The sequence below is a fragment of the Cyphomyrmex costatus genome, unplaced genomic scaffold (assembly GCF_001594065.2).
Source record: "Cyphomyrmex costatus isolate MS0001 unplaced genomic scaffold, Ccosl1.0 scaffold43, whole genome shotgun sequence".
Taxonomy (NCBI): Eukaryota; Metazoa; Arthropoda; class Insecta; order Hymenoptera; family Formicidae; genus Cyphomyrmex; species Cyphomyrmex costatus.
The window spans coordinates 774,758-786,226 of NW_017278534.1; the positions used below are offsets into that span (position 1 = coordinate 774,758).

The following is an 11,469-nucleotide window of genomic DNA, read 5'->3' on the forward strand; positions in this document are numbered from 1 at the left end:
TATATATCTGGAGACGCGACATTTATAAGAATCCAGTAAAAATTTCGTTTTAAAAGCTCTGTCAATTAGAACGAATGTTTTGGGGATATTTATTTGCATATATTATCCGATATCGATCGTATTATGAAATATTCGTATGATCGATGGAATGATTAATATACTGAATTGAGGACGCATGAAATTCGGGAGATCCAGGTTTGAATTCCGGCTGAGGTAATATTTTTTCCAATAAATTATTCCCAATAATAAACCGGTTTATTTTAATTGTATTTATTTTAAATGTATTTTCTTGATACATTAATGTTATTTGTTTATGTGTATGGTTCGTAGTTTTGTTCTGAAATATATTGTGTTTTATTTTGATTTACAATATTTTCAAGATACTTATTAACATCAGTTATTAACACAAAATTTTCTAAGATGCTGAATTGCATCAATATTAGGTGTATCAGAAAGTTCCCTTCGTTTTTATGCAAAAAATATGACTTTATTTAAGAAACAAAATGAAAACGTACATCAATCAAAGTATTGATCATCGTTAGATATGACTTTTTCCCATCTTTCTGGTAAAAGCAGATCCCACGGCGAAAGAACGACTCATCTTTAGAGGCTATCCAGTTAGGCCCGGTTGCACCAACACTTTTTGATTTTAAGCTTAAAACTCTATCTATCTCGTTTTAAAGCCGAAAGAGGAACAGAGACAGTTTAAGTTTTGCTTAAAATCGAAATCACGTTGGTGCAATCAGGCCTTAGAGACCCATTTTTCGACGCTTTCATAAGAGTTGAATGTTCCTCTGCAAGTGCGTGTGCCATCGACCGAAACAAGTAGTAGTCGGAAGGGGCACAGTCTGGTGAATAAGCCGCATGGGGTAGCACTTCCCAGCGAAGTTTCTTCCGAAACTTTCTCAGCTCCTAACGTTTTTTTAAGTTTGTGAGTTTTGTTATGTGAGGTCGAGCGTTGTCATGAAACAAGATCACTTTATGCTGTTTCGTTCATATTCTGGTCGTTTTTCGTGCAATGCTCGGCTTAAACGGATAATTTGTTCTCGGTAAAGATCCCCTGTGACTTCTTCTTAATTAATTAATGACTCCCGCTTCCAAACAATTTAAAAGGAGGTCGATACGGCCAGATCACATCTTATAAATTTGAATTCGTAGGGGCTCAGTCAAAGTCGGCAACATTTTTCCAAAAATATTATGCAATCATGAAAATTGCGTCTACGACGTCGTTACGCCACAATAACGCGCGTCAGGACGCGCGTCAGACGAACGAACGAGTAGAACCAATTTGCGAAACCGCATCCAGAACAAGGAATGCACAGTTAAAGTCCGCAACACTTTCAAAAATATACAATAACGTGCACTCGATCCGAAACGCGTTCGTAACGGTCAAGTGATTCTTCAGAACTAACCTCCTGTGACTGTTTAACCAGATTTCAACAGCTCATAGTACACTATACTTTTCTGATCCTACCAAATACAGAGCATTGTCTTATTTCCGTGGATATTCCGCTTTGGCGTCGATGTCGATGGTTGGCCTGGATCGCAAATGGTTTTTCGGCGTTTGGGATTATTGAAATAGATCCACTTTTCATCACTAGTCACAATTTGGTGCAAAAATCCCTTTCTTTGTTGCCTAACAAGCAGAATTCCGCAGGTAGTTTTTCGCCTTTCAATATCTCTTGGCTTCAGTTCATATGGGACCCATTTTCCTTCCTTGTAGATCTTTCCCAAGGCTTTCAAATGATCAGAAATAACAGATTGAATACAATTTAATGTTTCTGAAAGTTATTTTTGCGTTTGACATGGGTCTTCCTCCACCAATGCCTGCAATTCTTCGTCTTTAAATACTTTTGACCGTCCAGAACGCTCTTTATCTTTGTCCTCCACATCAAAATCACTACTTTGAAAGCGTCGAAACATTCTCTGCATGTTTCATCGGAAGGAGCACTATCACCATAAACTTCTACAAGCATTCGATGAGCTTCAGCTGCAGTTTTTTTCCATTTGAAGCAAAAGATTAATACTTTGTGCAAATGACGCTTACGAGCATTTGGCTCGAATGTCGACATTTTCGATGCAGTAAAAAGCAATATTAATGATGCAAACGTATACTTTTACATACTGAATTTTATTGACAAATGGTAAAACTAAAAAATTAAGCTTGGTTTAGAGATATTAGAGTTATCAACAGTTCTAGCTATAGCTACTCGCCGCTAGATTGACGGAACTTTCCGACACACCTAATAATATTGCTTGTTCATTTAATTTGTGATATTACTATTTTAACTTCAGTTTAAGACTATTTCAAAACCGATAAATAATCGGCGTACAAGTTTGCTCGAACTGGAAATTGTAAATAAATTTGAAATAAATTTATAAAAAAATATTATTAAGCACGAAGAACCGTTTTGACCGACTATGGCATTTTTTATTCATGTGTGCTTAATGAGCTAATGTCAATAATTTTTCTCGACTGTTTATGTAACTAGTATATTTTAAGGGTTTATTTGACATTGAGATATTATCGTAGGGCGTATCTTTTTCATTAGAAAGAGTACAAAATTTTTCCATTAGCACTCAATTATATTTCTCTATAACATTATCCCATATATTAAAATTAATTTACTTTTAACTCTAGTAAAATATCTGGACTACATGATATCTATTTTTTTCTTTAGTAAAATATCAGGATTACATGATATCTATTTTTCCCTTCTCTTAAATATCTTACATATAGTTATACATAGCTGAGAACAAGATCTAGCTTTGTTGCACGCATTTGTGCAGTTCTCATTTCTCATAGCCTACAACTTCTAATACAATAATAACGCACATATATAATACCTCCTATATTTCGAGCGATATGTTTGCATAATGTTTTTAACCACGTTGGTTAATATAACGAGTATAATAAGATTCTCTCACGATCGCGAGTCTCGAATATGGACCACACAGAATAATAATAATAGTAATCGGGAATATAAATAATAATAGTTGCGTTAAATATATAAGTCTCAAATGCAATTATAGATTTAACAATAAAACAGTGGCGTATCATCAGTTTTGTAGTTGAGCAAATGTATAGCAATAAAGAAAGGCGCAATTCGTTTGTTATGATAGGGAATTAGATATCAATGCAAATATTGATAAAAAATATACAAATAATGCTCAATTGATTGCATTTACTGAAGTAGATCGTTTCGCATTAGTTAGCCAGACGTCTTCCATTCTCAGGAGTAGTCTCAATTGAACATTTTAATGCGTGTCCTCTGCGTTAACGCCACTCGTATTTTATCTGCGTTTATATGTAAAGATTTTTCTTTGGATTATTTTATGTACTTTTTTTCCCACGCTTTTAACTCGGGTATCGAAATTGAGATCGAACGTTCACGGAAATTTGGCGATACGGTTTGTCATACGAGAAAGCGTAAGATTGATGTGTAAAAAAAATGCTGAAAGTATGAATGCTTAATTACCAATGTCCTAGCGTTGTAAATATATTAAAGAGAACCGAATTAACCCCCTCCTGAGGACTCTGTACAACAGAGCAGTGCGACGAGGAAGAGAATCGAATATTTAGCTATTTTCTTAAAGATTTGTAGTAAAGCATAAACTGCCTGACTGTAATTGTATATCGATTGAGAAAGTATAGTTTGTAAATGTAAAATATGTAACGGCCGATCGAGGAATTGAATCGGATTATGTCGGAACATTTTATTTTTAAATGTTTCACATGCTTTTTATGCTCTCCGTTAATATATTGATCGTCGCAGTAATCTACATCGTGACTGCATTTTCTTGAAAATCATGACATTGGAATACTATAATTTTAAGATTTTTATTTTATTTTTTAAATATGGAATGTAATCCATATTAAAACATGGAATAAAATGAACAAAATCGCTTAATTTGTAAGTGTTAAATTCCATAATTTTCAAGGAGATATAAGTATCCTGCGTAACATCCATCAGTGTCAAGGAGAATATTTATCGCGGCAATTGTCTCATTATTTTTGTACTTAAAAATTTCCTCACAATTTTTGCATTTAATAGATTGTAAATATGATCTTTAAGCGACGGTATATACATACTGACGATCTTAAATGCTAAATGTGATCGATATTATTATATATAGAAAATTATGTAATTCATCGATAAGAAGACGTCGGCGTCATAGTTTTACTGTATATATAAATTCGAATCATTGCTTACGCGTGATAATTACGTGGTTAATGAAATTGTTGATACTGAGAAATCACGATCTCCGATTTGTACATGATTTTGTATTTGTGACTGTTTTATAAAAACAGAAATGCGGAAAGAAAAACTGGATACGTCGTGCGTTATTATCTCTCAGACGCGTGAAATTCCACATCACCGTATAATATGTACATATAATAATTGAGAAAATTATTTTTTCTATACCCCTTTCTCATACAATTTTGCGGAATATACGTGGGCAGTTTAATTAGTCATTGACTTTTTAAAAGATTTTTGAAAAATAAGTTGAATTTTAGTAAAAAAAAAAAAGTTTAAGAAAGTCACTGACTTATCATACCGCCTTCGTAATGCCGTTATTACATAGATATTATATTTTAAGGGGTTCCACCGATATGTATCTGTATCACGAACATTTGTAATCAATATACATCATTACGTTTTATTTTCACATATTGTTGCTCAATATTGAAAAAACTTTATTCCTCTCTGAAATGAACTTTTCATACTCCTTTCACTCACAATTCTTCAAAGTCTCCAATCAACCTTTAAAATTAAAGCATACGTGGGATGAAAATTACGATTGAATCCGGAATCTGTGAGACTATAAGTCGTTTAATAAAGCTATCTTTATTCCCCCTGATAATCAGTAAATAATTATAAAAAGTTATAAAAGATATGTGAACTGCTTTTACTCAATGCGTAGCCTGTTTTCACTTTCACGCCTCTTATCACTTTACCATTATTTACTAATTATCAGAGAAGATAAAAATAGCTTTTGTCCATTTTTATAATTGTTTTAAAGTGATCTTATTTCATTTTATCCAAATTGTCTTTATTTGCAAATATCACTTAACAAAAATTAACGTCTCATTTCTTGCTTCTGACATCATGTATTTCAATGTTTTTAAAATAAATGATTCTAATAAAATTTGCATAACTTTTTGTAGACGTTTTTCTTATATATACGAAATAAATGTTTATATCGTCGTAAAGAGTCAAAATTGATTGTCTTTACAATTTTATATAAATACACATGTGATTAACAAAATTTATTTAGTTAATATTTAACTTGTCAAACAAAAAAGGACATACATTTTCAATTTGTACAAAATATTTGCATTATTAGAAATAAAAAGACAGCGCTGGTAATATTACATAAATGCAGTGAAAATATTTGAATAATTACACAAAGTCATTTATATAAAGTGTCACGAAGTACAATTGTATATAATTATTATAAAAACATTACGTAGTAATTTTTTTGATCTTTGAAACTACACTTTTCTAGGTATGTTCGAAATACTAAAGGAACATTTGGCAACAATAAATAAAACGGCAATTATCCTAACTACGATCACTGATCAACTCAGTTTTTATCAGTTGTATAAAACAAATAAATAACTATTCTAGACATAATTTAACTATCCTATATTTTTATACATAATATATGTACATATAACGTTACATGTAGAAATTAGTTTTAAAAAAGTTCTTCCGGATTCTTTCTCGCATCAAACGCGCATGTGTTCAAGCGCGATGCCGATTACAATTCGATGATCCTGAGTCAATTTCTTCTCGGAGATATTGATATCTTTCTCCAGTTTCTCCGGGGACAGTTCCAGGCAGAAGTTGTCATAGACATACGCTTTCGCTGCGATATTCGGTTGCTTCTCTTCCGAGATCGACGTGAATCGCTGGAGAATGATATTCTTCGGTTGGGACCGAAGACACGCGTTAGAGAAGATCTTGTCGGCGTATATCGAACTGTCGTTACTCGACTTGCTGGAGAACTTCATCTCGATATCGTCAAGGCTACGTCCCCGTGTCTCCGGCAATATCGTTAGGGCAAAGATCGCGCCTAGCATGCCGGCCGCGCCGAATATCCACATAGTGAACTCCAGACCGACGATAGCGTTCAAATCCGGATACGTTTTGATCGTCACGAACGTCAATATTTGCACGATGCTGGTTGTAAAACCTCCAAGACTGCCTCTGAATCTCAACGGGTACAATTCCGAGGTCATGACCCATGGTAACGTGAGGAAGCCGATCATGGACGCACCAACGTGGACCCCGATGCAAAGTAGTGGCATCCACGATGGGAGTTCGAACCTGGTAAAGAAAGTTGTATTATTTCTAAGAATCGCATCGAGAATTTTATTTGTTATTTAATTATAAGCATGCATTAAAGATCTTGCTTTGCTCATAGCTCTTTTTCATTTTTTTTTACATTCTTTTTATTCATCGTATACATATATTATACGAGAACTTGTAAAACTTAAAGGAGTTGAAATGTAAACCTGAAACAAAGAGCGACTCCCACGGCGGCGATAGCCATTCCAAAACCGCTGGAAAAAGCCAGGATCTTCCTGCCGAAACTGTTGGCCAATCCAGCGCCGAGAATTGATGCGAACAGTCTGATGACACCCATGCCAACGCTAGCCGCATATTCATTCATATTTACGCCAATATCCTTGAGTACGCTCACAGCGTAAAACAGGATCACGTAGATGCCGGACAGTTGCTGGAGCGCGAAGAAGATGAAGAGTATCACGAATGGTTTCCACACGTTGGGCTTGTGTAACGCTCGCAGTAGGCTCTCCTTTTTTTCCTTCCGCTTCACGTTCGTCTCGCAGAGTTCTTGATACTCTTTATCGACGCTCAATCCGGGACCTCGCAGCCACAGAAGAGCCTCCTTGGCCTCGTTTGTTCGACCTCTTGAAATCAACCAAGCGGGAGTTTCCGGTATTATCCTACAGAAATGCCATTTCATTTAATGTTTGGAAAAGTGTTATTGAAATTTTTATGGGAACATTTGAAATTTTATGATTTTATATGCGTGAGTGGAATAAACGGGGACTTTCGCGACTTTTTATTTTACAATAATGAAATAAGGACAAGTGAGAGTACCAATTTCTGAGCGGTAATTCGTGTGCGTCAAAAATTCAATTATTTTTATTTTACAGTTGCAGATTAATTAACCGTACCATATCAATGTAAAGGACAAAATCGCAGGTCCAATACTGACAGCGGCTGCCTTTTGCCACGTCGTGATGGCGCCTAAGGTGTATACAATCAAGACGCCTAGGGAGACTAGAACTGGTCCGCAGCTCGCAAGCCACGCTCTTTGATTTGGTGCTGCAGCCTATAAGAAAATCAGATATTTTTATTTACATCCGCACAAATGAAATAAAAAATAGTATCTATCATTAATAACACTAATTACTCACGCTAATTAAGACTCAATAATCATCGTATACATACATTTGTTTACTGAAAAAACAGTTTGATTTGATTAATTAACCAAATATTTAATTAGCATTATTTGATAGTTATTATCAAACCCTTTTTTTCAGTTTTCAAATATCGATATACCCCAACAACAAAAAGTCTAAAATTGTGACATAAGACGTCTTTGAGGCGTTTTTTAGATGCAAAAAAATGTCTTATGATCCGATTTTAGACATTTTTTGTTGTCTGGAACGTTAATGAAAAATTTTGCAATAGTTGTACAATCATGTCAAAAATCTATCATTTGCGTTTCCTAAATCTATTATCTATACGTCGCAGAAGTGTACGTACCTCGCTGACGTAGAGATAGTGCCCGTTGGCCATGCCAGTGCCGATACCGCTAATGAATCTGCCTACGTACAGCATCGACACATTTCTCGATAACGCAATTAGCAGCCAGCCGATGGTGTGTGGTAGCGTGGCCAGGGCGATCGCGGACCTGCGGCCGAAACATTCAGCGCAGATTCCGGCGACGAAGGCACCGAGGGGATTTGAGATTACACCGAGGGAGGCGATCCACGAAGCTTGTGACTGGTCCACGAAGTTTGTCTCGAGGAGTTTCGGTATCAGGATCGCGCTGTATCCCTGAGAGAGACCCACGGAGATCTGGCCAGAGTGCGCGGCCAAACCTGCGAAAATCTGCAAATGCCAGATTTTATTACATGAAATGTTTACCACACGTATGCGAGTAGATATTTTTGTTAATTCTTAATTAATTAATTATGAAACAACTAAACAAATTAATATCAATTAAAGCTAGCACAAGTTGTTCGTGTGAATTAATAGTATACTCGTGAAGTTTTTAAACTAATAATAAAGAGAGACAAGGGTCTACGAGCAAACAAATTCGTTAAAATATTTAATTTTATTCTAATATATTGCGAAGAATATCACGTAATTAAGCGTTTCGTTTATTTACAAAAACATAGTGCTTCCTTCTTGAATTTGTCTCGATTTGTTTTTCTTTAACTATTATTTCTTTAACACTTTAACTATTCATATATAATTAACAAAATATGGTTTATATTTTAATTTATATTAGCATTAATTTATTTAGTTGGATTTATTCTTTTAGAGCCTGATTCTCTGTTAAATTAACTTTTTAATTATGAAAGTTCACCTAAGCTTTGTTAATTAAAAAAAAGAATTTCTAATATGAGACACGAGGATTTTCTTATAAATGATATCTTATAATAGGGAACCAAGAGAAGAAATAAAGAAAAGCTTCGTATATAGAAGCTTTTACTACACAAAAGTAGGAACACAACAAATATTAATTTTAATTATACATATAGTAATTGTGTGAATTTTTCGAGCCTCGATTTCACAATCATCATATTTAATTTTTACAATTAAATAAATTATCATATCAGGTATTTTTCTATTAATACAACCTTACTCTATCACTGCACGCGGAATTTATTATCAAATATTTATTTATTATATAATAAACATATATGATTAAAAAAATATGATCTAATAATGAGTATTCCATTAAATAAATTCTACTTTAAGAGTAATAAGTTCATGATAGATCAGCCACTCGAGCTTATTTTAGCAGAAACTCAACTATCTCATGTTAGGAGCCTATCCTGTAGTAGTGTAATAGATAATTGTTTTCATTTTTCTTTTTTTAACTTCGAGAAATCCGGTATGTAAAAAGTCATCCAAGGAAAGTCAACGAATTTCTTTCTTTATCTTGTCATGTCTCGACATGTATAATAAATGATTAGTAAGTACTTTCTGCAAGTTCAACGCAGACAACGATAGTGCCGAATAGCGACGTGATGACGCGCTCAACGCGGATGTTATCACTTCACGTTCAAGATGCAGTTAAAAAAAAAACTCAGTACATTATATATACATTGTACAAGACAAAAGTACGATATTCGCTATCGCGGACGTTGAGTAAATTATTCGTAACAATGTGTCTCCGCAGTTAGTTATTATCACTCGGATCGCGAGAAAGTGGTAAGCTGGCCGAAGGTCGCATCAAGGATTGCATGCGCTCGGGGCTACGAAACCCACATCGGTATCCGATTTCGTATGGAAATTCGCTTTCGAGTGTAACAATAGAGACATGAGACTTAGGCAAATAATGCACTACTCTAAAAGATAGATTCTGATCGTATATTATACAAATTTAATAAGAGCATAATCAACTTTAATGCAGTCATAAAAGATTGAAAAAACAAAGAAATAGAAAAAGAACAAAGTAAATAAAATAAAAAAAATATACGAATTAATTTATTAGTAGATAAAGATTATATTAAGTTTATTTGTTGGTCTAATTAACTCTGAATTCGGACTGAAAATCAAGCAAAAGGATGCACAATGTTACGAGTGTTACGCATGCATTATGATAGCTTCAAAAATCCTCGATCGTCGAAGGACGATCGAGAATCGAGAAGGCCGATCGAGACGCCTCCACGCTGTCAGCTTATCCATTTATTTATTTATAAACGATCATCTTCCCTTCGATGGCCTCGCTTAACAAAGTCTTCTCGTGCGTAATAGTTATTTGCACCAATTGCAATGTATCAAGCTGATTGCGAGATGCAATTACGGAGGCAGGAAATAAATGTATCCTCTATACCAATTATCTTTTTACTTTTGCTTATTTATTATTATCATATTTTTATTTTTTATTTTATTCCCTTAATGTTAATTATTGTATAATAAAAAATGTTCGGAATTTCTTCGTCCTGTCTGATTTCATAAGTGATCATTTCGTGCCTTTCGCGTTACATCGGCATTCTTCGCGAGAAGGAATCTCGGCAAAAAATTGTACACTGTTAAATCTATAGGTCAAAAATCTAATGTAAGTCGTCACTGCTCTTACTAAATATATTGTCATACTAAAACGATAATTAAATTTGACACTATATAGTGTTAATAACGATATATTTAGTAGGAGCAATGGCGACTTATTACATTAAGTTAAATTTATTTATACTATAGATTTAACAGTGTGTGTGTGCTCGATTAAATAAATATCGCATTAAGGAAATATCTCCTTATGCAGTCCGACACTTAATTCGCTTCTCTTCGTAAAATATCAAAATTATGCAACATGTCGTGCGCTCCATGTCGGAATTAGTACCGCCGAAGAATGCGGTACCGCAAGCGGACGTGCTTAATTGCGGCGCCGCTAATCGTAACGCTAGATTAAGTGACTTACACCATTCTTGTCGCCGGAATGAAGGATCTTCCACCAGAGCTTCATTTGCGTAATCATTGCACACCTCGAAGCGTAGTTGGGTGACTGTAGAAAAATGGGATCAGATGGATTAACAGCGATGATATTATTTGTATAAATTAATATGTGTAAATATAAATTAAAAAATTAAATTCTATTGTTTGTCTAAATTCAGTTGTTGATGTTTGCACATATAAATTAAATTATTATTATTATTAAGTAAATAAATGTTATTAATTACGGATAAAGTCTAAACGATGCGCGATTAGAATTATTCATGTTGATTGCCATAATGTCATATATCTGGATTATTATATTATACTTAATTGACTTTTGTTATATATTATCTTTATCTATAATCGACTCTCGTTACACGAATCTTTTCTGATTTCAAAGGAAAAAGTTCGATGTGCCGTTTGGTGAGTTGCTTCCGGTTTGTTTCTCGTTGTGAATAATGATACAATAATGATAACACGCGATCGCGCACTCGTGCAGAAAATTCCCCGAACACTCGGACTTTGAGATCTCGATAGGGACGATCTCGCGTAACTTTGATTCGTGATGAAAAGCGTTAATTCACCTCGACATCAATCATATTGTACAAGCGTAATTACTACAAAGAGAACTGCCGTTGTTGATAAAGGAAATAAGAATTGAAAAAATATTTCAATGGATGCCATGCATTTCTCGAATTAATTGATTTTCTAACAGACATTGTTTATTACGACCTGCACACGACTGGCTCTTGCATTATTC

General features: G+C 34.3%; 1 protein-coding gene across 1 annotated transcript; it reads right to left on the bottom strand.

The window, feature by feature from the left end:
* Positions 1–5,721: 5,721 nt before the first annotated feature.
* Positions 5,722–10,752, bottom strand: LOC108777369 (facilitated trehalose transporter Tret1). Its single transcript, XM_018544236.1, has 5 exons — positions 10,696–10,752; positions 7,806–8,153; positions 7,211–7,368; positions 6,524–6,976; positions 5,722–6,335 (listed from the first exon to the last, which is right to left on the bottom strand). The coding sequence occupies exons 1-5, from the start codon at positions 10,750–10,752 to the stop codon at positions 5,735–5,737; spliced, it is 1,617 nt and encodes a 538-aa protein (XP_018399738.1). The 3' UTR covers positions 5,722–5,734.
* Between the last annotated feature and the right edge of the window lie 717 nt (positions 10,753–11,469).